Source organism: Manis pentadactyla, chromosome 9 (genome assembly GCF_030020395.1).
Source record: "Manis pentadactyla isolate mManPen7 chromosome 9, mManPen7.hap1, whole genome shotgun sequence".
NCBI classification, from domain to species: Eukaryota; Metazoa; Chordata; class Mammalia; order Pholidota; family Manidae; genus Manis; species Manis pentadactyla.
In genome coordinates this window covers 121,583,380-121,608,357 of record NC_080027.1, presented here as the reverse complement: position 1 = coordinate 121,608,357, position 24,978 = coordinate 121,583,380, and the positions used below count along the sequence as shown (strand labels likewise).

Genomic DNA, 24,978 nt, shown 5'->3' with positions numbered 1-24,978 from the left:
GGTGTAAATATCTGAGCAGGAGGCATTTTCAGCTGGGCTCCTGTTCTGGTGTCACTGTGCTACGGGGTAGGGGTGGGGCTGCGGGCGGAAACCACCAGGTGTGGCCCTGGGAAAGTCCCTGACATTCTAGAGAAACATGGAATTTCCTGGTCGTAACCATTTCTTATCCCACTGCCATCTTGGAGTTGACCAGAGCAGGGCAGACCCCTCCAGCCTCCCAGGAAGTTTGGTTTGGGGCATTGAGTCCTGCCTGGGAAATTGGCACACCTGGGTTCCAACCCCAGCAATCTTGGAAGATCATGGGCAAAGTATTAAAAGCGTGGGGGCCTCAGTGTCTGGAAAGCACTTTCCAGTTTTCCAAGCATTTCCAAATATGTTGTTCCATGTCATCCAAGCAACCAGTGGAGCAAACGCTCCATGCCTCATGCCTTGGATAAGAAAACTGGGAGAGTGGTATGCCAGGCCGAGGGTCACACCCCGGAGGGTATCCACTGTGTTCAGCGCTTATTCTTGGCCTCTGCAGCCCACTGGGAATATGAATCAGGCTCCTAGGAGCAGCTAGGCAGAGGGTCTGGACCTCCTTGGGGCACCTGAGTGTGGAAACACTGTCTTCCCAGGCAGCTCTCCACTTGGCCAACTTGCCCAACCTGCTCTGTGGCCTCTGGCCAAGCCCTGAACTCCCCTGCTCTGGTCAACTGCAGGAGATGCCCGAACAGCACCGAGTGGCCACCGCAGCCGCCCAGCCTCAGTTCCAGGGCTCTCCGGGGCTCGGACTCTGGCCCTATCACTCCACTTGGGAAGTCTGAGCATCCTCTCTCTCCTTCCTGCGGCGGTGGCAGCTGCAGCCCAGCCGCCTCTGTCTCTTTAAGAGAGAGAGAGAGAAAGAGTGAGATCAGGAAGTGTGAGAGGGCTGAGCGCCTGGCTGGATCTGAGCTCAGTGTCTGCCTCTCCGGAAGGCAGGGAGGAAACCCCGGGCTCCAGCTCTCCCAGCTCCCAGCAGCACACGGCCCCTTCCAGCAGCCCAGTCCTCAGGACCCCGTGGCCCGTGGCCACCAGGATGCCATGGGCGCTGCCCATGAGTGACAGCAAACCCTGAGAGCTCTGTGGGTGCCAACCGGTCCCACAGCTGAGATGGGGTGAGTGTGCAGAGTCCGTGGGGGAGCCCAGCGTGGGGCAGCGCTCAGCAGAGGGCGGGTGCTGGGGTCTGGGCAGTGGCTCTCCAGCCCCCTGTGTCCTGTCTGCTGCTTCTGGGGGCCCCGGCCATGTCTGTGCCCCGTCTCCGGCGGTCACCCTTGCACAGGATCGAGGAGAGCAGTGAGAGGCAGGGAGGGTCGTGGCCCAGAGGAGAGCTGCCATCGCCTGCAGCACCCCGTTCCTGAGCTCCTCCCACACCTGCAGCCAGCCTTCCGCTGCCTCCCTGCCTGCCCCCCGCCTGGCCGCCGGGGCCTGCCCTCCCCTCGGCTGGTGTCCTGCTCCCAACTCCGACTCCTGGGAGCAGGGGTGGCGGGGAAAGTCTGGAGCAGCCAGGGAACAGGGCTGGAAACCCCCAGCTGGGGAGGCTGACAAACAGGAAAGTGCTAGAGGGCTGGGGCCGGGGGCCTTTGATGGAGGCTGAGAACCAAACGGCCCTGAGGGCTGCCTCTCATCCGCCCTCCTCTTTCCGGTGCAGCTCAGCGCCTGGACTTGCCACAGACGGAAAGCATAGCATATACTCACCGCCCGGGAGAGTCTCTGCCTGATCCAGGGCTGCTCAGAGCTCGGGGTAAGTGCCTCTGGCTGCAGGAGGAGGGAGGGAAGGCGGTGGGTGGGGCAGCTGCCCACACGCTCCATCACCACCCTCCTGCACCCAACAACCATTGAAAACAGAGTGGGCCCTTAGGCGCCGGTCTGGGGCTGCAGAGCAAACAGAGCTGACCAGGTGTGCAGCCCAGCAGCCCCAGGTACAGCCTTGGCAGAGCCAGGAGCACACCCCAGGGCGTGCTTCACTATCTGGGACTCTGCCGGCTGCAGTGCGCTGCCCGTCTGTCCCTGGGGTCCGCAGCTGTGCCCTGGCCCAGCACCGGACTGACACTGAGGACCAGCCCTCGCAGGATGACAAAGGCAGTGAAATCTGCTGCCTGCCAGCTCCCCAGCCTGGCCTCTGGCCCCATCTCAGTGTGCTCCTCCGTGTCACACCCCTAGGCCTGCTGGCTGACCCCTCCTCAGCCTCTGATGGGGGTGGGCGGACTGCCTCCCCATCCTGCTGAGTACTACGTCGTCCTCGGGGTCTCTCAGTATGGCAGGTGCTTCTGTAAAAGGCAAACATGAATACATTTCTGAAACTAGGAATTGACCACTGATCTCTTGAAGTGGCCTCTGGCTCATGGAATTGACATTCTCAAGGTTTACATTTTTAAAGAAGATGACATAGAAAAAGTTCAAAGCTGAGGAACTGTAAGATTCCAGGCAGGTGATGCTAGGGCGAGAACCCATAAGATGTCACACGAGGAAGCTCTGTCCTGTCCGGCCTCACTGGGGAGCATTTACTGGGAGGCGGCCCTTCTCACGCTCCTCATCCCACCCGTCCCGTGGAGACCAGCCCCGGCCCTATTTCTCAGAGAGACACTAGGTCTGATGTAAGGCTCTGTGCAGCCAACTGCTTTAGGGGAACTGGCCTTTGGAAAGAAGCCGACGGCAATGAGGATGGGGAAGGGAGACGTAGAGGGGTTTCAGATCCTCTCCAGGGTTCCTGAGCCCTTGGATTTGATGGTCCCATGGCTCCTCCATCCCCTCTGCACATACGTGCACACGCACACACGTTCACACACATGCACGCCCACATGCCTACTCTGCAGCCTCACTCTTGCTGTCTAGAGCGGGGCTGGCCTGGCCGTGCTGGCTGCGTGGTGCAGCTGTAGCTCACGGCAGCAGGAAGTGGTGGGCCTGGGGGGGGCTTGGTGGCGGTAGGGAGGGGCTCCAGGCTCGTGTTGCAATCCTGGAGATTTGTGGTGGTGTCGTTGACGCTGCCTGACCTGGGGCCCTGCCTTGATGCACTATTTCTGCTCCCTGGGACAATCCCAGGCCTGGATGCCAAAATCCCAGAATTCTCAGTGCCTGGGAAAGGTGACAGAGAAAAGCGTTTGTCTCTGTAGGATGGCCTGTCTGGGGAGGGGACCAGTGAGTGGGGCCAGGGAGGGTACCCTGGGTGGGACAGGTGCAGCCTGTAGGCTGAGGGCCCAGCGCTTCTTTTTGGAGAAGTTACTTAGCCTTTCTGTACTTCACACTTCCTCTGCCCCTTGCCTCTGGAATGGCCTCATGGAGCCCGCCATGGGGTGTCTGATGCACAGCTACTGGTCAGGCCACCAGTGTCCACCCCAGGTCAGGGACGGACTCCTGGACCCCAGCGTGTTCTTCTAGGCACAAGGTGGCTGGCCAGCCAGGGGCAGGAGATGCAGAGCACCGTCAATTACCTGTGGCACACGGACGACCTGCTGGGGCAGGGGGCCACTGCCAGTGTGTACAAGGCCCGGAACAAGGTAGAGCGCAGCCCACCCCTGGCCCCCTCACGCCCAGGAAGTTCTTGGCCCATCAACCCCTAGTGGGCCTCAGGGTGGTACGTGGCTGGGCAGAGGCGTCTGGACTTTGTCCTGCACTCTGAGAGGAGAAGGGGGGTACACTGTGTGTCTGAGCAGATGTGGAGGGAGCTGGAAACGGCTCCTGGGTCTGATGCTTCTGTCGGGCACAGTTTGGGACCGGAGAGAAAGACAGGAAGACTCCAAGCCAACAGCCAGGGGAGGTGGCGGCAGCTCTCGGACCGCAGAGGTGGGAAGCAGGGCGTGTGCGGGCTGCAGCGGCCTTCACTGCAGAGCTGTATGGAACCTACGAGCACATTGCTCTCTCTTGTCTTGAGAACTGAAGCCAGACAGACAGGGTCCCAACCCCAGGTCTGCTGGTAATGCCAGAGAGTCCGTGCTAACGCTGTAGTATTGTCAGCAGTAATCGTAATAGTAACAGCAAACCTGCAAGGTGTGAGGGGGTTGGGGGGACAAGCCCTGCTGCCTCCCGGTGCCGGACCAGCTGTGTGCCTCTGAGGGGGAGGGGCTCCGTCCCCAGCCAGGCTGCCTTGCCCGCTTCTGGTGTTGGGCTGGTAGAGAGGCTGAGCGGAGGCCTGGGCAGTGGTGTGCTCCCGGCGCAGGGCTGGGACTTACATTCTCCCCCGTGGCAGAAATCCGGGGAGCTGGTTGCTGTGAAGGTCTTCAACACGGCCAGCTACCTGCGACCCCGAGAGGTGCAGGGGAGGGAGTTTGAGGTCCTGCGGAAGCTGAACCACCCGAACATCGTCAAGCTCTTTGCCGTGGAGGAGACGGTGGGTCCAGCGCTTGGTCAGAGAAGGAGGGTCTTTGAACCCCACCAGCTGGAAAGGGTCAGGTCGCATAGTAATGGGAACCTGGTCACATGCTCACCAGCAGGTCAGCCAGAGCGGCAACCTGCAGGGTGGAGGAAGTAAAGGCAGCTGGGAGGGGACAGCGCGTGGGGAAGTGAGGACAGAAAGGAGGGCCTGACCACGAGGGCTTCCTGGAAAAGGTGCCCTAGGGCCCAGGTGTGAGGCCAGGGAGGGAAGGCTAGGCTGGAAGCTGGGACCTAGGGCATGGGGGCATCGGGCTCAGGGCTGAGCCACCTCCTCTTGAGCAAGCTGGTTCCTCCCACAGAGGTGGAAGGGAAGGACGTGCCCCCCTCCCCAAGCGTCCCTCTGTCCCACCCACAGGGGAACAGCCGGCAGAAGGTGCTGGTGATGGAGTACTGCTCCAGCGGGAGCCTGCTGAGCGTGCTGGAGAGCCCGGAGCACAGCTTCGGGCTGCCCGAGGAGGAGTTCCTGGTGGTGCTGCGCTGTGTGGGTGAGCCCCCCCACCCCCGACTCCCATCGGGAGCGCCCCCACCCCCCGGCCGGCCCCAGGCCCTGCCCTCTGCGCCAGGCAAAGTCCCAGAGAGGCGTGGTGTTCCAAAACAAGTGTCCAAGCACAGAAGAACATTCCAAACCTGCGAGGCTCTCCAGTTACAGACCTGGGACAGGCGCTGATGAATGGACAGAACCCGCGTGTCCGATTCCTGCTCCTCCGCAGTTCAAAACTCCAACTTAAAAAATTTAAAACAGGCCATACACCAATGATCATAACAGTGTTATTCACAGTAGCCATAAGACGGGAGCAACCCAAAGATCACAGACAGATGAATGGATTAAGCAAAATGTGGTATATACATACAACGGGGTACTATTCAGCCTTGAAAAGGAAGGAAATTCTAACACATCCTGTCACGGGTGAACCTGGGAGACATTCTGCTAAGTAAACTAAGCCAGCCACACAGGACGGACGGATGCTGTATGGTTCTACTTACGTGAGCCTCCCAGAGACGTCAGACCAGAGAGGCAGAAAGGGGAGAGGAGGATGCCAGGGGGAGGGCAGGGGGGAAATGGAGAGTGATTGTTTAGTAGGTAGAGTTTCAGTTTGGGAGGTTGACAGAAGTCTGGACGGTGGTAACAGCTGCACAACAATGTGAGTGTATTTGACGCCACTAACCTGTACAGTTAAATGGTTAATGGGGTAAATTGCATTAGGTATATTTGACCACAATTCTTAAAAATTAGAAAATAAAAAGACAGGGAATACGATGCCACCCTCCGGGAGCAGAACCACCATCCCTCTTGATTTCTTAGAGAACCCCAGAGGAACCTTGACACCCCACGTCCCTGAACGCCCCTCCTTTGCCCGGTGCCCATCTGTTCTGCTCTTCCCACGGCCCTGTCAGCCCATGGGAAATCTGTCTGGACCCACGGGCAGCCATCCCCCCAAGGCGCGTCCCCAGCTAGAGCCGCTAGCAGCCCTCGCCCTGTCCCCAGCGGCTGGCATGAACCACCTGCGGGAGAATGGCATCGTCCACCGCGACATCAAGCCCGGGAACATCATGCGCCTCGTGGGGGGGGAGGGGCAGAGCATCTACAAGCTGACGGACTTCGGGGCTGCTCGTGAGCTGGACGACGATGAGCAGTTCGTCTCTGTCTACGGGACTGAGGAGTATCTGGTGAGTGGGAGGCTGGGGGCCGCCCTGCCCCGGCCTCCAGTTAACAAAGGAGGTTGATCTGATGATCCTCAGGGGGAGAACACCACTGGGCCCCACCTTCCCAGGGCACAGGTTGGGCAGGGGAGAAACACCCGGACAGGCTGGTCCACAGCAACAGCGGAGAGACGAGGAGATGGAGTCTAATGGTTCTGCTTCCAACAGAAGGTGGTGGAAGGGGGCCTGACGGATGGGGCTCAGCCTTCCCCACCCCCTCTCCATGGCCACTCTCTGGTCTCTCTCTGGCAGCATCCTGACATGTATGAGCGGGCGGTTCTTCGCAAGCCCCAGCAGAAGGCATTTGGGGTGACTGTGGATCTCTGGAGCACTGGGGTGACCCTGTACCATGCCGCCACCGGCAGCCTGCCCTTTGTGCCCTTCGGTGGGCCCCGGCGCAATAAGGAGATCATGTACGGGGGCGGGGGGCCCTGGGCAGGAAATGAGGGGGCGGGGCCCCGCCTCCCCTACTGGTCCTGCTGTATCTTCTGTTCTACCTCTGGCTCTGTGGTTCCCCACTCATCCACCACCCTGACTCCCCACTCCCCACTTTAGATCCTTGGTTACCCGTCAGGAAGCTGAACCTTGCCCCTGGCTGAAGGGAGACGTCCTAACCCCTTATCTTAGTTCAGGGCCTCATTCTAGCCCTCCCTCCGTTTATGGCTTACCCCCTCTCACCTGAGGTTCCAAAAGACACCTGTCCCCGGTTGCAGAGCCTGGGTGGGGGGAGGTGGCGAGAACCCGGCCCCCAGACCCCAGACCCCAGACCCCGGGCCAGGGTCCTTCCTGCTGTCTAGTACAGAGGCGGCTGCTCCCAGAGTGCCCCTCCCAAAGCAAAAGAGACTGAAGGTGGATTCGTCTGGAGGTCGATGCACCTGCCCTCAGCTCAGGGGTCCACCTGTGTGGAACCTGGATTGGGTTAGGGAAAGGGGAAGGGGTGGGGCTGCCAGGGAAGGCTGGACTTTGAAAGGAGTGGAAGACATCTGGGCCAGGCCCAGCCGGGGCAAAGTTTTACAGGCAGGCTGGGCTGTGGGATGTGTAGTGGGGGGACAGTAGAGCTCACGTGGGGGGCACTAAGGCAAGGTGCTATGGTTGGCTGAAAGCTAGAACCCTCAAATTCCATTTTTCAGGCTACCTTGGAGTATCTGGGTGATTTGAACCAGTACTCTGAGCCCCCCATGCTGTTTGTCAGCCCTGGAAGTGAAACGGGCTGGGGGGTCCCACTGACCTGGTCCTGTCTCACCCCAGGTACCGGATCATCACGGAGAAGCCGGCCGGGGCCATTGCTGGCACACAGAAGCGGGAAAATGGGCCCCTGGAGTGGAGTTACACCCTCCCCATCACCTGCCAGCTGTCCATGTGCGTGGGACCCTGCGGGAGGGACGGACACAGACCTGTCTGGGCTGGTATCACTGTTCTCAGCTGAGAGGCAGGACCTCCCTCCGAGGCCTGTCCCGCGGGGCCTTGCATTCTGCTGGCTTGCGCGTGCCCCTTGCCCCTTCTGGCCCCAGTTCTCCCATCAGGATGCTGGAGGCCTTCTTCCAGTTGTTCCTCCCCAGCCCACCCCACCCCACTACCTCTGTCCCAGCTCATCAGGACAGTCTCAGGGGCCCCTATTGCCACCTCAAGGAGGATGAGTCTGGGCCCTGGCCCCTGATAGTCTGTCTCCCTGTCCCGGGGTGGGCAGGGGTCTGCAGAGCCAGCTGGTGCCCATCCTGGCCAACATCCTGGAGGTGGAGCAAGCCAAGTGCTGGGGCTTCGACCAGTTCTTTGCAGAGACCAGTGACATCCTGCAGCGCGTTGTCGTCCATGTCTTCTCCCTGTCCCAGGTGGTCCTGCACCACATCTACATCCATGTGCACAACACGTAAGCGGGCAGAGTGGTGGAGGCCCAAGAACCTTTTCTAGCCAAGCCGAAGGGCATGTCCTAGGCAGTTCTTTGGGGGTGTTTAGATATGAAAGTTTCTGGGTCCAGTCTCAGTTTGGAAAAATATTAGTTCCACAAAGTTAAACAGAGTACCTTGGGGCTAGACTCCAGAATTCATCACCCTTTATAATGCTAATGTGCATTGTAAATTTTTGAGGTGTGTGTGTGTGTGTGTGTTGCTGATGTGTTTCCCAAAGTTGTTGCTTATAGAACCCTTTATTCCTGGAGCATTTTATGGGTCTGGGTAAATTTTAATGGGCATGCTGGGTGCCAGGGCTCCTGAGTTCTCTCTGCTCTGTCTCCATCCACTGTAAGACAGGAGCTCTACCCTTTGCCTCTCCATCCTTGATAAGATAGAGAATCACATAGGTCCTCTCTCTGAAAAGCTGAGCCCTCTTTGTGGGTGAGGTCTTAGCTGGGGTCGGGTCACCCCCACCCCAGAGCCCGCCTCCTGAACAGCCCCCCTCCTCCTCCTTTCCTCTCTCCGTCCCCCGGCATGCCTAGGGTAGCCATCTTTCTGGAGGCTGTGTATGAGCAGACCAGCGTGGCCCCCCAGCACCAGGAGTACCTCTTTGAGGGTCACTGCTCTGTCCTCAAGCCCAACCTCTCGGCAAAGCACATCGCCCACACGACAGCAAGCAGCCCCCTGATCCTGTTCAGCATAGCCAACGAGACTCCCAAGGGGCTGGCCTTCCGGGACCGTGAGTAGGGCCACCCAGGCTGGATCTTTACCCCTTTCCCATTCTCCTCCAGGACACAGGCATACACAATCTGGGATATTGATCAGTTTTCTTGGTGAGGGTTTCTTTGGACCCACAGGCCATAGAGAGCAGGTGTGGGTTCTAAGTCTGCATGTGGTTCTGAAATGCCTTGTGACTCAGGCTGGTGGCTTGACCTTCCTAGGCTCCACAGTGTCCACAGAACTGTGAAAGAAACTTCAGTCAGAAGATCAGGATTTAATAAGATCTCCGCAGTCTCTGTGACTGCAGGGAAGCCTGGGATGCTTCAGGTGGGACGAAGCAGGAGCTCAGGGTGCTAGAGAGAAGGGAAGGTGGTCAGGGGCCCAGAGCTTTGTTCTCCCAAGTTCTAGCAAAAATATCCCTTTTCTTTTGAATGATGCTGATTTCAGCCTCCTTCTCAAGGTCCCCCAAGGCTGAATTAGCCCTGAATTTCTCCAAGGGAAGTGGTGAGCAAGGCATGGGGCTGCAGTTCTCCAACGTGGACACAAGGGGGCAGTGAGGGACTGCAGTTGTAAGGAAGCACATCAAGGGCATTAAAGGCTTGGAAGGAGGCGGCTCTAGGCAGTTGGGAAGCTGGAGGTGGACATAGGTGGGCAGCAGCTCGTGTGAGCTGGGAATAGGGAAGGATGGGCTTGGAGATCGCCCAGGGGCCATGTAGGCAGCCGCCTTGACAGGGTCTTTGTCTGCAGCTGCTCTGGACATCCCAAAGTTTGTCCCCAAAGTGGACCTGCAGGCAGATTACAACACAGCCAAGGTGAGAGGTGGCCCCCAGGTGGCGGGGTGTGTGGGGGGTGCCTCCCACGGGGCGGGGGGAGTCTGACCTGCCCACGCTGTGTTTCAGGGTGTGCTGGGCGCTGGCTACCAGGCCTTGCGGCTGGCCCGGGCCCTGCTGGCTGGGCAGGAACTAACGCTTCGGGGGCTCCACTGGTTCTTGTGAGTGCCCCCGGGGCTGCGTGGAGAGGGCGAGGCAGGCGGCGGGGTGGGACAGGCAGCCCGTACCTGCTCTGCACCTCCCTGGGCTCCCCGCAGGCGCCCTAGGTCCCCTGGGAGAAGGCAGCTCTGACTTGGGCTTCCCTTGGCAGGGAGGTGCTCCAGGCCACCTGCAAGCGGACCCTGGAGGTCACACGGGTGGCCCTGCTCTTCCTCAGCAGCAGCCTGGGCACGGAGAGGTGGGTGTCCTGCCCAGGACGGGAGGCTGTCACAAGCATGTGAGGCTTAGACCCCTCAGTTCTCTCTCTCTGTCTGACCCTCACCCCAATGCTTCCTACAGTGCCCCTCGCCACTGCCCCTTGTCTGGAGCTCCACCTTCCCAGCCATGCTGGAACAGAGAGGGCACTCTGCCCTGTCCCTCATCCCCACCCTGCCAGGTGATGGCACATAGCTGCCTCCCACCCAGTCCCTTCACGTCAGGGGCAAGGGGGCTTCTGGGGACATGGCCTCTCCAGGTCCTGAGGTGGCCTTCCTGCCCCAGGAAAGGGCCTCTGTCCTGCCAGACCCCTTCTGAAGGTGCGGACTGTTCATCCTGCCCCAGGCCCCAGAGCAGGACTCTACGAGAGTCCTTACACCACGCAGGGTGCCTGGTGCCCTGGAGCTGACAGCGTGGGGGGCCCGGCAGCCTCCTCCTCCTGCTCCCTCTGGGTCTTAAACTGTCCTCACCTTCTTGGGGCTCCGTGCTCTCCATTCTGACACGGGCTCATTAGGGGTCATAGGGTGGGAAAAGGTTGAGAATGGGGAGGAGGGAACCAAGCTGCCCGGTCCAGGGATGAGAAGTGGAAGGATTCCACTGGCCAGAGCCCTTCTGAGAAGTGGGCACAGCTCCCAAATCTTGGTGGGCACAGGGCTGTGATCCAGGTGAGAGATGAGGTCTCTGCAGCCTGGGGAAGCCCCTGGTGGCTGGAGTCTTTCCCACTGGGAGGGCACGCATGGTGACACAGGCGTGGAGACTACACCAAACAAGCGTGATGTCCCCACCCCTTGTGTCCCTTGTCATCAGGAAGGTCCTGGAAATTTCCCAGCAGCAGACTGACTCACTGCAGCTGTGCCTCCCCCTGGGGCTGGGCAGCAGCAGGGCTGGTGATGGGGCGGATGGGTGGTGGCTGCTGGGGAGGAGGGGCTGCAGGGTGGGTGCAGGAAGGAGCGGCAGGGATAAATGTGACACTGTGCACGCAGAGGGGCCCACGTTCCCCTGAGAGAGAGCCCCTCCCCAGCATGGGACTGTGACAGAATGGTTGAGTAAAGGGAGACTCGAGATGATGCCAGTGGGACGAAGCAGGAGCCCAGGGTGCTAGAGAGAAGGGAAGGTGGTCAGGGGCCCAGAGCTTTGTTCTCCCAAGTTCTAGCAAAAATATCCCTTTTCTTTTGAATGATGCTGATTTCAGCCTCCTTCTCAAGGTCCCCCAAGGCTGAATTAGCCCTGAATTTCTCCAAGGGAAATTGACCTTGAAACGCCCAGGCAATGAGGGTGGGGCTGTTGAGATGGGGAGGCTTCCTGCCCCAGGAAAGGGCCTCCTGGACATGGGTAGAGGCAACCCTGGAGGTCTGCCTGGAAGAAGGGAGGCTTTTAGGACTAGAATGAAAGAGAATATGTTGGGTTGGAAGGAACAGAGACAGAAGGGCCATGATAGGGAGGGACTGGGGGTGAGGAGGTGCTGGTGAGGGCTGTAGTCATGATGGAAGATATCCCAGAGTGAAATGGAAGTGGGGGACAGGGGTGGAAGGAGAGGGGAAATGCACTGAGGTCATAGAGGGTCCAGTTGGCAGACTCGTCCCCAAGAAAAAGACCAACAGGGTTCTACTGTAAGTTCTTGAGCAGGAAAAATATGTACAGAGAAAGCATTAGGGTATTTGCCTGCCCCTTGCCCTGGACCTGTGTGTGTGTGGGAGTGACGGGCTAGCCCCGGGCTGGGGTCCTGGCATCTGCTGGCCGCTGTTGCTCCCATCTGGTTTCAAGGCCTTACTAACTGCTGGCCTCAGGCCATCATCATCTTTCCCCACCTGTGCCTCTGTTCCTCTTTTTCAAAATGAGCAGGTTGGCTGACTCTGAGGCCTCCCAGCCCCCGACGCTTTGCAATCCCATTCCTTTCCGACCATCCTCACACAAATACATTCTTCTAAGGTCTGAAGCCAGTAGCTCCTCCCAGAATGAAACATGAGACCTTTTAATAAGCTGAATTTCCCTTTTGGAGGAGCCTGAGCACCTGGCACAAAGTGGCTGCCATTACCCAGCCTGGTTACTCACCTCTCCCACAGTGCACTCTTCCTGCCTCAGAGTCCCTTGGCAGAGTGTTCGTGCCTTTGTCCCAAAGTTCCCTGGTCCTCATTGGCAGCTGCCATCTGTAGGCACTGTTCAGGCAGTCAGGACTGGCTCAGGGAATCCCGCTGCTCCCCTCCACCACCCAAAATGGGGTGTTCCTGCTCTCTAGGCAAGCCCCCTGAGGTCCCTTGTAATTTCACAGACACCTTATTAGGTCGCAGGAAGGAGCTGTGCTTCCCTGTTATGGAGATGAAGACCTGGGGTCTGGCAGGGCCACAGTGGCCCGAGGTCACCAGACCGCAAGGACGGCAGCAAGGGCAAGGGCTCCAACCCCGCTCTCCTGACTCGCTGCCCAGTGGGACTGGGTCAGCCTCATCCTCTTCTGCCATCAAATATTCCACACCCTAAAGGCTGTTTGTACATTCAGTGATTCATTCAACGACCATGTATTGAGCAACCACGGTGCCCTGAACACTTCAGTAGGCACTGGAGATACCCCGCGGGCAGAGCGGGAAGCACCCCGCCTTCATGGAGCCGCTGCTTCAGTCCTGATCCTCTGCCCTCCCCCCCCCACCCAACCATTCCCAAGCCAAAGCACACAGAGCTCTTCTTCCCTAACTGGTGTTATAAGACCAGTGTGTGCTAGTTGTAGAATGTCAGAATCTACAGGAAAGCAAAAATGAAATCGAATTTCCGTATCCTACCAGAGATGGGCGGTCCCACCTTAGCAATACGTCGCCCCCAGGCCCTTTTCCAGAATAGGTATGTAAGTATGTGTATTAACCCCTATGAGATTTTCCAGTACTTGCTGTCTTATAACCTGCTTTTCTCAGCTGATGAGCTCTCCCCCTCTATGTCAATACACGTTTGGCTCCTCGAGTACCCGTCCGTATTCAGATTTCCCTGATTATCCCCCAGTTTTCTTTTCCAGCTGCTATCATCCAAAAGAGGATCCAATCCAAGAACAACACACTTTGTCTAGATCAGAACAGACTTGAGGAACCTAACAAGCAGACACACGCTGCCTCCCCACCCCATGTCCTCGTTGGAAGGATGACACGGGTGTCCCACCTGCTGGACTCACCTAGCACATCCTCTGGGTGTCGTTTGGCTTGTTCTTCTTTCCCAGCCTTTCCTGTAAACTGAGAGTTCTAAAGGCTGGAGGGATTCAAGCTAAACATTCTTTTTTGGCTGGGTACGTCAGAGATGCTGCTGAGTACACCTCATACCCTCCCACCCTGAGCGGGGACAGCTGGGCTCCCAGTGACATTCTCCCTCTGAAAGAATCAGCATGGTGTTATGTGGCACCACACAGATGTCATGCCTCGGTCATTCATTGTTGATTTTAACACCATGTCTAAACCAAGTGCATAATTTCACTGGAGCAGCATGATGCTAATAATCCAAGTCCTGGCACATTATTAGCTAGTATTCTATACAATACAATTTTCCCCTTTCCAATAAGCTACTGGTTATCATGAAATGCAGTATCTACTGCAAAGGAACTTTATTCTTTTCCTTTAGCTTTAAATTTTCTTTAGCAGCTGCCTATCTCTATTTATTCTTTGCAATACTCAACAGTGTCACAGCTGGGGTGAGTATGGGCCTCTTCAGGTGGGGTCCTCTGTCTCAGCCACAAAACTCCCCAGACACCCCACTAGCCAGCAAGGCTGCCCCAAAGACACCCTGGGCACTGTGCAGTCGCAGAGCTCTCTGCCTATTTCCCTAAGTGTGCCCCTCCTCCGTCCTTCCCTTGAGGCTCAGTGACATGGCTGAGGTGCGTGGGACCCAGGAGCTGAGGAGGGCCACGGAGCTGAGGACCCAGCTGCGGGCTGTGAGTGAGGCTGGGAGCAGCAGGGGCTCTCGGGGGGCAGAGGGGGCAGCCAGGCCGCCCCTCAGAGCCCCGTGCTGAGGACCTCTTGGGGGTCTGCCTGTTTGTCCTGCAGCTGGCTGAGGTCCTCTCCAGGTGTTCCCACAACATCACAGAGGCCCAGATGAGCATGGGCCACCTGAGCTCGGAGCTGGCGAAGAACCGGGATCAGGTACATGAGGACAGAAGGTCTGTGGGGTTTCCTTCTCGGGGCGGGTGGGGCACGCAGCTTGAAAGGGCCAGTAGCCTGGTTTCTCCCCTATGTTGGCAAGGGTGCTGGGCCATGGGGCAGCGGTGGGGTTCAGGGATGCACCAGACCCTCCTCTGAGACTGAACATGGGGAGAAAAGGATTTGGGGTCCTGCCCCCATCTGGGAGTTTCAACAGTGAATTAGAAATCTTAGCAGGTGCAATAGTTCTAAATAAAAGAATGATTCAGTTCCCTTCCTCTTCTGAGCCCCTGCTCTGTGTTGGACCCTTGGACACTTATCATCTCACTTAGTCCTTAGAACAGCACTACTATTTAGGCCCTTTTATAGGGGAGGAAGCCCTCTCAGGGAGGTTGATTTGTTCTGTCATAGCCAGTAAACATGACAGATGACAGAGGTGGGGTTCAGGTCAGGTTTGCCCATCTCCAAAGCCTGTACCAGGGATTTACAGCCTTTAAAGCCCCTTTCTCCCTTCTAGCAAACATATAAATGCCCACTCACCCCACAGCCTGACGTGGGCCCCCCTGACCAGGGCAGGGTCAGTCGCCTCCCTACCTCCTGCCACAAGTGCTCACAGGGACCCTTAAGCCCACGCCCCCGACTCTGAACTCAAAAAGCTCTGAAACCTGGAGGTATCTTCTTACCTGTTTTGGCTGTAAAATCTGACCTAGACTGACGTGAGGTTCTTCATAGTCTTTACTTATCCCACGTAGAGTAATTCTTCTTATGTTCTCTGAAGATCCAGTGTATTTGGTGAGGGGATGCTGCCCCAGACCCCACCAGGGGTGTTCCGGCGTAGAGTGCATCATTCTGAATGACCTTTCTAAATAGAAGGCAGTTCTGAGTTTGGAGCACATCTGGCCCACGCCGTTTGGATAAGACTGGGTCTGAGGTCTTGTCTGACCCATGGTCTCTGGAGGGCACGTGCCTGGGCCGGAGTCCAGCTCCAGAAATAGCTGAGCTGGGACACAGGGAGGAGCTGTCGGGAGGAAGTGGAGCTAAACAGGCCTGAGGGTGTGGAAGACCCCCAGCAGACACACACACCCAACATCTCAAGCATGGCATTTGTGTCCAGCCTGAAAAGGGCAAGGAAGAAACAGTAACGACCTTAAACTCCAGGCTGAGAAGGTCCTTAGAAGGTCATCTGCTGCACTCCCCTGCCTCATGGCAGGACAGAGGACCTTTGATTCATTTCTTGTTTTAAACAAGACTTGTTGATTCTGTGCACCTTCGACAGGCCCGGTCTTGGATATACCAAGAAGGCTCTCTTACCCTTTCCAGGGGACCAGGGGAGAAATCTCTGCTGCACTCCCAGCCTGTTTCACTGCCCAACTGTCTCAGGGTCCAAGGCTCATTCCCAGAGTCTGTCCTCAAGCCTTCTTAGGTAGAAAAGGCCCCTCTCTGGATGCCTGACCCATTCGACTTTTTGTCTATCTCATCTCTTAGTAAATACCCCATGTGTGTGTGTGTGAATGAACGGGAGAATGAGATGGCTGGCTGGCCCCAAGGTGCCTCAAACAAGCTTAGAGACAGAGGAATCACCCCACTTGTGACTGGCCCCCCAGAGTATGGTAACGAGGTTACTTCTGCGGGAAGGCAGCTGCTCCCCTCTTCCCACTGCCATCCCCTCCCCTGCCTCCCCCTTTCCTCTGTGCCGTGGGAGTCTTCCAGCACCCCTGGTCCTTGTCTTCCACCCACAGCATCCAGCAGATTCAGTGTTGTTTGGACAAGATGTACGTCACCTACAAACAGTTCAGGAAGTCCAGGATGAGGCCAGGTGAGCCGCAGGAACGGCAAAATACTTCGGTGCCACCCCTTCCCTCCCTTTTCCTTGCCTCTGTCCCCCTGGTCTATCCTGTTGCCCCGTAACCCTCCACCCGGTACTGCTCTGGAGGCCCACCGTGTGGGTGGTGCTCTGCAGCACTGGGCGCAACTGGTCTAAGGCAGGGCCCCTGCCTGCAGGCCAGCGAGGGACAGGAAGCCTGTACACCTGTGCCTATTGCTAGGTAGGAGGTTTCCATAATGCGGTGGGGACTCAGTGGGCTAGAACCTGGGCGCTACAGAAGAGGTGGCCCTGGGAAGAGACCCCCTCACCATGGCAGTCACTTCACAGCTGAAGGAGTATTTCCCTAGCCACTGGGTCTTTGGTGCACCAAAATAGCCAGGTTTTCCAGATAAGAGAGGATCAGAGAAATAGCATTTGGCATCAGGGGGTCTGCTGATTCTCAGAGAGACCCTCTGGAAAGGGGCAGCTCCTTTTCAGGTTTGGAAGACACCGCACAAGGTGACTGCCCTTATAGGGCAGGGCAGGACGGAACCAGGGAGGGCTGGGGCTGGGGGCCAGGGGGGCGCAGGAGACCCCGGCTGGTTCTCGGGGTTGATAGAGGAACCCACCCTCTCTTCCCACCCAGGTCCCAAGCATTTCCTGACATGTACACTGAGGGTCTTGGGCTTGACTGCCAAGTTCTCTTCCACCCCTCGGATTACCTAACAGCACTGTCCCATAGAAATACGGTGGCAGCCGCATAAGAATTTTCAGTTCTCTAGTAGACACAATTTGAAAAGTGGAAAGAAACAGGTGAAATTAATTTTAAAATATATTTTACTCAACCCCCTATATCCAAATTGTCATTTCAGCAGGTAATCACTGTAAACAAAACTTTTGAAAAGAGGTCTTACATTTTTTTTTTCTGTGCTGAGTCTTCACAATCACACGTGTGTTTTACACGGTACGTCCCTGTTCGGAAGCTAATTTCTTTTCACAAAGTGAAATGTAGTGAAAATGTAATCTTACCAAAAGTAAAATGTAGGTCTTACAAGACAATAAAGCTGTGTTTAATTGGAAAAAAATATTTTCCAAGGCTTCAGCTTTAAATTTTTAATTAATTGAATTAATTAAATGAAAATAAGAATTCAGTTCCTCTGTCACAACATCCTCATTCAGTGATCAGTAGCCACCAGTAAATGTCTGGTGGCCACCGTGTTAGACACACAGATCTGGAAAATGGGCTCCCTCCTGGGAGCGCCAGTCCTGCCTCGGGGTCTGCCCTGCAGGGGTGGGCAGAGCAGCGCAGGAGACCGGAAACCCCAGACTGCCTTGTCCCCAAAGGCGGTGGGGCCTTGTGGCCCCACTAGCTGTGATTTTAGGGAACCCTTGGAGTCTTCTCTGCCTCCATCCCTGGAATTCCATAATCCTGCCATCCCTACCCCCTGAGCACCTCCCATAATGTGGGGCACTGTCCTCGATGCTGGGCAGATTCTGAATTTATTTAATGCTCATAAAAACTCCAGACACCCTAACCACCCCCTCTCCCATTATAGGTGAGGAAACTGAGGCACTGGAAGGCTAAGTGGCCCCAACAATCTAGGTCCAGCTTCAAACCACCCCCTGTTACAGCCTCAAAGAGTTTCCGACATTTTGGGGGTTTATTGGCCTGCAAGGGTCCTTTATTAAAACTGAAAACGACCCAGGCAGAATAACTCTTGAGTACTAACACCCGTGTTTAAGATGCTGTTCTGAAAATGCGCCCTGACTTCAGGGCCTCCTGTCCCGTCGTGGTGGATGGCCAAAGAGTTCCGTGAGGTGGGCCCCTGGCTCCAGCTCCCTGCTACTAGCAGGCAGGGCTGGGGCTGGGAGCTCGGACCTCACACGTGTTCCACTGGCTGAGAGCGGGGCCCAGGATGAAGAGCCCAGGGGGGTTAGGGGCTGTTAGGGGCAGGAGCGGCGCAGCAAGGCGGACCTCCCCGTCATTTCCTTGGGGGAGCCACTAGCCGAGGCCCATTCCCTAGGCGCCCGGGAGGGGGCGGCATCGCCCTAGTGCACTGACACACCGGGAGGTGGCCGAGGCCTCTAAACTGCAGCCGGCCTGGCAAAAGTGGCTGCACCCAGGAGGGGAGGTAGAGAGCGGTGGCCCTGCTTACGCGGGGTTGGGAGGGGGGCGGGCTGCGTACCTTTCAAGGCCCATCCATCCACCACTCCCCACCCAAGGCGCATGCTTCCACCCCTCCCCACGGGTTGGCCGGCCCCCGGAGCACTATAGCCATTGCTCTACAGCTCCTGGACGCCCCCGCTCCATCATAACGCCATTTCTGGGGTGCTTATTTCACTCCTATCCCTCCTGTCTCCCCTGGCTGGGGGCTCCCGCAGAGCAGGGCTCAGGCTGGGCTATCTCCATCTCTGTAGCTCTCCCCCAACCCTTGTGGATTCCGTTCTGTGGACTGATTGAACAGGTGATGTCCTTCCTGTCTGATTCCTTCAGGGCTTGGCTACAATGAGGAGCAGATTCACAAGCTGGATAAGTGAGTGGCCTGACCCCCGGCAGGAGGGGAGCAGGAGGGTGGGTGTCGCCAGGGCAGAGAGATTCTCTGTGCCAGACGAGATGGCGGGGAGAGGGCCCTGACGGCAGGCCACAGCTGGGCTGGAGGAAACGGGGTAACTCCACCTGGGGCGGGGGCAGGAGACTGCGCGGCTGCGTCAGAGGGAGGGTGCTCAGAAGCAGTCCTGCCGTACCTGGATTTACTTCTAATATGAACAAGATTGTTTGTGATGTTTCTTCTGCACGGACTGATTTACCACTTACTACTTCCTCCTTCTGACATCTGCCTGAGCTTCTGTTCTTCCCTCTTCCTGAGGAGGCCTTCCCACATCCAGTGGTTATTTGGGGACTAGCTACCTTCATTCTATACCGGCCCCTGACTCATAACACAAATGCACACACACACACACGCACACACGCACATGCACACATACACACACACACACACACACTCTCTCTCTCTCTCTCTCTCTCTCCTTCCTTCCTCATACTCATCTCGCCTCTGGGGACTGAGCCCGAGAGTGTGCCTGTTCTCTGAGGTCGCCTCGCCTTTCTCCCACATCTTTGTTGATAGGTTCTGTGTGCGGGCCGCTCTGATCTCCACAGTTCCTGTGTGTGAGCATCGTTTCTGCCTTTGAAGAGTTGGCCCTGCTATGGCCCCAGGGGCTGGCATTTAGGTGGCAGAGACCCAGGGATGCCAGGCTTGTTCCCAGGTGGCTCTGGTTGTTTATCACTGGACCTTGGTGTCCCTGTCTTTTCAGGGTGAATTTTAGTCATTTAGCCAAAAGGCTCTTGAAGGTGTTCCAGGAGGAGTGTGTGCAGAAGTATCAGGCATCTCTGGTCACGCACGGCAAGCGGATGAGGTAACCATCTGGCTCTCCCTCCTGAGCTCATGGGCCCCGGGGTCCCTCCTGGCTTCAGACAACCCTGGACTTTGCAGCCCTGATGGACACGGGCGGTAGGAAAGGAAGAAAAGGAAAGAAATGGATGGTTTTGTGCACCTGAGTGGACTAGGCAGTCTGCTGGGTGATTTATGCATTAGCTTATTTAATCCCACACTGTCTACCCTATGAGTAGGTGCAATCACCCATTACACAGATGAGGACACCGAGGCTCAGAGAACAGGGTTCTTCCTCAGTAGCCCACAGCTGGTAGGTAGCAGATGCACTAGTGTCCAGGTCTGACTGTCTCTAACATCTGGGTTCTCTCCCATCTCCAGGTGGTTGTGCTGGGAAGCCCCCTCCCTGGGGAAAACACAAGGGCCCCCTGGGATAAGTAAGGACAAGCTGGCTTATAGACTTCTGAGGGGTCAGGGAAGAGGACCCTTCAGTACCACCCTCTCACCCCGTCCTCTGTAGGGTTTTGGCTCTTCCTCCTTCCCCTGCCTGCATGATCTCGGCCCTTCCTGAGAAAATGGGGCAGTTTCCCAGGTGCTGCTGGTTGGAGACCCTATGACCCCTATGACCTGTGGGCTTGTGATAAGGGTGAGACCTGGGCGCTCATCCACTGTGCATCAGAATAGCAATGCCAGCTCGCCCATCCCCAGCCTATCCCAAATTCTGATTTAATTGGTTTGAAGTCAGGCTTGCCTATCAGCATTTTAAAAGCACCTCCAGGAGATTCTAATGTGTAGTCAGAGTTGAGAATCAACCACTGATTTCCCAGCCCTGGGATCTGGTTTCCTTTGTGTGCAATGGGGAAAATGTTCTTGCTTACTCCCCCAACTTAGAGAACAGAATTCATAAAAGATTCTTGACCTTGATGTGCCCTGGAAATGGGAGCCTGGGCAGCTCCCCTGCTAAGTGCCCCAGTGTGGGCAGTCCTCTGCCCCTTTGGAGCCTGACCTGGCCCCGAGTTCAACTTCACCCGCACGTGTGACCCGGCTGTGGCCACGTGTATGCTTGCCACTCCCATGGGGGCTCTCAGGAGACCCCCACCAGCCTCAGTGGGCCACGCTCACCAGCATTCTTACAGTGGGACAGGTGGGAGCTGAGGGCCACGTGGAGGGACAGAGGCAGTGAGGGAAGTAATGCTGGGGACCCATCGGCTCTGGCCTCCGTCATCTGGAAGGCTGCCCCTCCAGTCTGTACGGTGACCTGAACAGCAGCTGGGGGGTCCCTGGCAAGAGTAAGTGAACCCAGCTCTGACTGCTGATCTGTGCTCTCCAGGGAGGTGCATGATACCAGGAACCACCTGCGCCAGGTGGGCTATTCCGTGGCCACCTGTAGCACCAAAGCCCAGGAAGCCCAGGAGAACCTCAGCAAGGTGCGAGCGGAGCCAGGGCCCTCAGGTGGCCTGTGGCCACCCAGGCCACCCCCTTGCCTCTGGGTGGAACCGCCTTAATGAAGTCCAAGCACCTTGGTGTGGATTGGCAGTCTCTGACCCACTAGCATGCCCGGCTGAGGGGACAGAGGAGTGGAAGGCACTTTTGGTGGTCTCAGACTGAAGGTCACCACAAGGACAGAGCCTCCAGAATGCGGGGGCAGCCTCCTCACGGCCGTGCAGCCTCAGGCTACTTCTGAGAGGGCGCTGTGACCTCTCCTGGGTCTGCTGATCCGCTCTCTACGAAGAGACGTGGGCAGCTCTGAGAAGTCGCTGCTTTGCCAACGGGAAGGGCTGCCGCTCCCCCTTGTCCCTCTTTCAGAGACTGGCACCCCGCCTCTGCCCACCCGCTCACACGGTGTCCTACGAGCTGTGGGTTAGACACAGGAGAGCGTGGTGGTCTCGCCGCTCTGCCCGAGCACAGTGGGGAAGGTGGCTGTGTGCTTGCAGGCTGGGAGGAGGGGCTCACGGGAAAGGCTGGGGCGCTGTGGGTGCTCCAGGGACCCCGGCTGTGGGCCATCTTGTCACTCTTTTCTTGCCCCCTCCTTGAGCCTCCCCTGCAAAATAACAGCTTCTGGCCTGTCCCCTTTGACTGAACCGTGGCTTCCTTTCAGATCCTTGACCAGCTATCACACCAGCTCCTTCAGGACAGAGCAGAAGGGGCTGAGGCGTCACTGCTCCCAGTAACTCCTTATCCCATCCCTGCACCAACAGACCTGGTCCTCCAGTAAGTGCGGGTGTGTGTGTGTGTGTGTGTGTGTGTGTAAGGGCCGGAGTGAGGGGGTAGGGTGCTGAGCTTAGGGCTGAGGGGTTCGGCCACATGCCATGCCTGGGAGGCAGGAATAAAGACAGGCTTGGTGGTGGGCCTCCTTGGGGTGGGGGAGGCCTGGGCAGGGCGACTTGGGCCTTGGCCACAGCCGCCTCTCTTCCTTCGGCCTTGGATAGCATGCAAGAGCTCTATGAGGAGATGAAGCTGGTGGCATTTGACCTTCAGGACAACAACCGCATCATTGAAGGGTACGGAGCTGCCATGCGGGGAAGCTGGGTCCTCAAGCCACCCTTGCCTCAGGGGCACAAGGTGTCCGTACCTGACCCTACAGGTGTGATAACAGGTGTCCATTTTCCAAACAGTCATGCCAGAGCTTTGGCCTTTTCCATAGGTGAGCTGCCATCTTCCTGAGGTGTGGTTTTTCACTACAGTCTTGAGAATAGGAGCCTCAGTGCAGTCAGAGGTGGGGCCTTGAGTGCACGTGGGTCTGTGGCCATGTCCTCCTTATGAATGTGGATTTGGCCAATGTGTCACCCAGACGAAGGCCTTCAATCTCCACAGCCATGCTCGGAGTGGGCGGCCCCTCACACTCCAGGAAACAGCACAGAGCTTGGGTGGATTGCCCAAGGCCTGGATTTCTCTGGCCGTGTCACGCACATGCTCACAGGGCCGCCCCTCTGCAGTGGGGTGAGGGTGCTGGCGCTGTACAGCAGGGCCCAGTCTTTGGGATTTTGTGCTCCACTAAAATTCACAGAAGAAACATGGCAAAGAGCAGAGTGCCCACTTCTCATGTAACCAAGAAAGCACATTGGAGAGGGGAAACCCCTGCCATCGAGCAGCCCCACTTCATAAAGCATGTTTTTTAACATAAACAGGAAGGGAGGACATAATCTCAGAATCAAGGACGGTCCTTGCCCTGAAGGTCAGTGGGCCTGTTGACAGACACAGACGGGCACGCATGCATGCACACTCCTCCCAGGCCCTCAACATCCTTGTGCCTGGCCCTTCCCCATTTGGGAACCAGTGGCATGGTGGGAGGCTCAGCAGGGCTTCCAATGGGATTCAGCTCCTGACTGCTTCTTACCACCCACATGTGCCTGGGAGGCTGGTTCAGCTCTGACCTTCAGGTCCCTCCCCAGCAAAATAGGAATAAGGACTCCTTCCTCCTGGTGTTAATGTCGGGATCTAGTAGGACAAGAGAGGCTGTGTGTTGGGGTCGCGATTGCAGAGGGAAGGACTCAGTGGTTGGTGGTCCCCACAGGTCACAGCGGTCCAGGGTGCTGGAATTGGGGCCACAAGGTTAGGAAGCCAGGAGCAGCTTGTGGTCGTCTCTAAGTTTCCTCTGGTCCTCGGGTTGAGGAGGTGTCTCCTCATGTCCCATTCCGTCCTCAAAGACTTGCAAAAAGGAGATTCAACAGCTTCTTGGAAAGCCGCTATTTCCAAAATAGCCTCCATGGGCAGGAAGTTCTAATTTTAGTGCGGACATAAATTTTTCTTGCTGTGATATGTAGTCTGTTTACAAATAACTCAAAACTTTATTTTAGTGAATTTTCACTTCCTTCTTCGGAGCTGGGGCCAAAGAACCTAAAGAAACAGTGTGAATTCCTTTCTCCTCCTCCTGACCTTTGACTGCATTGGATTGACCCGGGGAGCTTTTCAAAGTGCAGATGCCCGGGTCTTGCTCCCAGAAACCTTGGGTACTGCCTGGGATTGAGGATTTTTATGAGTTTCCCAGGTGATTGTAACATGTAGTCAGGGATGAGAACCACAGAGTTCTTGTCTGGGGACAAGGACATTGCCGGAGAAGAGCTGAGAATGTGCTTGGTTCAGTGCTCCGGAGAGTTGAATGTGCTGGGCTCTGGGGTGTGGCCTGCAGGCCCCCACCGGTCTGGGAGAGTGAATCTGCACATCTCTCATTACAGGTTAAACAGGGTCCCATCAGCTCCTGACGTCTGAGCTCCATGGGGTGTACACGACATCCAGAAGCATTAAAATCATGCACACATTGCTCCTGCCTGCACCCTGGGACCCAGCACAGGACTCCATGCAGCCCCATCTCATCAGCCTGCCTCCTCCCTGGCTGACAGCTGGGCTGTGGCACCAGCCTTCCCTCCTGCTGTCTTTCTGCGGGAAGCCCCAGGCCGTCTCCATCAGGACCCTTGGCCGGGCGTCTCATGCAGACGCGGGTACAGCTCCCCTGTTGCCCTGGCCTGTGTAGCTGGACCTGGAGAAAGGCGATGATGGGCCCTGCCACCCACTGCCCTGGTTTAAGGAGCACCGCTTTTTGGGGAGCAGCAGAGGAGGCCCCCTCTGGTCTCCCCAGGGCACTGGGTCAGCGGACCTCACTTCGGTCTTCCTCCCCCTAAGCTGTCTCTGGTTGAACATACAGCCCCCTCCCCTCTCTTCTTTTCTGAGGGTCACCGCACTCAACCCCAGGCCGTACAGATTCTGTTTTCTTTCCACTTTTGCTCTGGCTGAGCCTAAGGTTGAGAGATCGGGTGGCCTTGGCCAGATGCCAGGGCCTCAGGACCCCCTCTTCCCTCTCTGAGGCACCAGCAGGTTCTGGGACATGCAGCCAGCAGGTGTCAGCAGTAGCCATGCAGATTAGCACAGGCCTGCACGCCCGCAGCCCTGGGAGGACACACGGCCTGCACCTTTCAGAAGTAGAATAAACATGGTCTCCTTTTCTATTTCTGAGTGGCTCTCACAGGGCAGGGTGTGGAAGGCAGGGAGGACGTTCAGCTGGGTGTGCTTGGCATCCCGGCAGGCCTGGGTGGGGATCTGTGAGGAGAAGGGCTGGAAACAGAGTCAGGACCGGTCACTTCCTGATTCCTGTCTTTCCCCTAAATGGGCCCTGATTTCAGGAAATATCCCAAGGAAGGTGGCCTCCTGCCAAGCGGGCTTGCCTCCCCATTCTTTCTCCTGCCCCCTGTCATTTGGGGAGCTGTATAAGAGGCCCGGAGCTTGAAAGAAAAGAGGTCTTTTTTCTTTTAACCTCAGATCTACCATTTAAGTGCCTACACTTTTCCCCCACTGCCTGCAGCTGCTCAAAACCTAGGCTGCATCCTAAATACCAGGTTTGAGCACCGCTCGGTTGTTTGAAGCATTCCCTCATTTTGTGTAGAAGCGAGAATGGTGAGGTGCCTGGAGAGGCATTCAGATTGGTACAAATTTAGTTTCCCCCTGCAATCCATCCGCCTTCCCTGACCCGGGCCGGCCTGCCCCCCAGCCGAGGGCACTGGGAGGGGAGGGGAGGGGAGCGAGCAGCCCCACTCTGTGCTTTGAAGCATGAAGGTAGTGCTATGTTTGACCCCAGAAAACCCCAGACATCTTTCCTGCCCATCTTCCTGGAACTTCCACATCCTCAGAGTCGCTCTGCCTGATGACCTAGAAGGGCAGGAGTGAGGCAGGCTGGGTCCCGGTGTCTGACACCCTCTGCGCTGCTTCTCTGTGGAAAGACCAACACCCTAAAGGCCCAGGGGA

At 57.0% G+C, this 24,978-nt stretch overlaps 1 protein-coding gene across 14 annotated transcripts; it reads left to right on the top strand.

The window, feature by feature from the left end:
• Window positions 1–699: 699 nt before the first annotated feature.
• Window positions 700–24,185, top strand: IKBKE (inhibitor of nuclear factor kappa B kinase subunit epsilon). 14 transcript variants are annotated; one of them, XM_057508043.1, is made up of 22 exons: window positions 701–1,136; window positions 1,670–1,762; window positions 3,397–3,515; window positions 4,205–4,345; window positions 4,745–4,874; window positions 5,693–6,057; window positions 6,343–6,503; window positions 7,339–7,449; window positions 7,778–7,957; window positions 8,522–8,718; window positions 9,447–9,511; window positions 9,599–9,690; window positions 9,840–9,926; window positions 13,769–13,844; window positions 13,957–14,069; window positions 15,789–15,865; window positions 18,348–18,387; window positions 19,166–19,267; window positions 20,573–20,669; window positions 21,341–21,453; window positions 21,672–21,743; window positions 23,418–24,185. In XM_057508043.1, exons 3-22 carry the CDS (start codon window positions 3,429–3,431, stop codon window positions 23,449–23,451), a joined length of 2,340 nt encoding a protein of 779 aa, XP_057364026.1. In that variant the 5' UTR covers window positions 701–1,136; window positions 1,670–1,762; window positions 3,397–3,428; the 3' UTR covers window positions 23,452–24,185. The 14 variants fall into 14 exon arrangements, 8 of the variants coding, with proteins under 8 accessions (XP_057364032.1, XP_057364030.1, XP_057364031.1 ...); XM_057508045.1 differs by having other exon boundaries at window positions 704–1,136; window positions 5,876–6,057; XR_008999432.1 differs by lacking the exon at window positions 20,573–20,669.
• Window positions 24,186–24,978: the final 793 nt, after the last annotated feature.

Bases quoted from the DNA above. Each gene is read 5' to 3' on its own strand.
- IKBKE (XM_057508043.1), top strand. From the start codon at position 3,429: ATGCAGAGCACCGTCAATTACCTGTGGCACACGGACGACCTGCTGGGG. The intron at 15,866-18,347 runs GTGAGCCGCAGG...TGATTCCTTCAG, and splicing joins GAAGTCCAGGATGAGGCCAG to GGCTTGGCTACAATGAGGAG. The intron at 18,388-19,165 runs GTGAGTGGCCTG...CTGTCTTTTCAG, and splicing joins CAGATTCACAAGCTGGATAA to GGTGAATTTTAGTCATTTAG.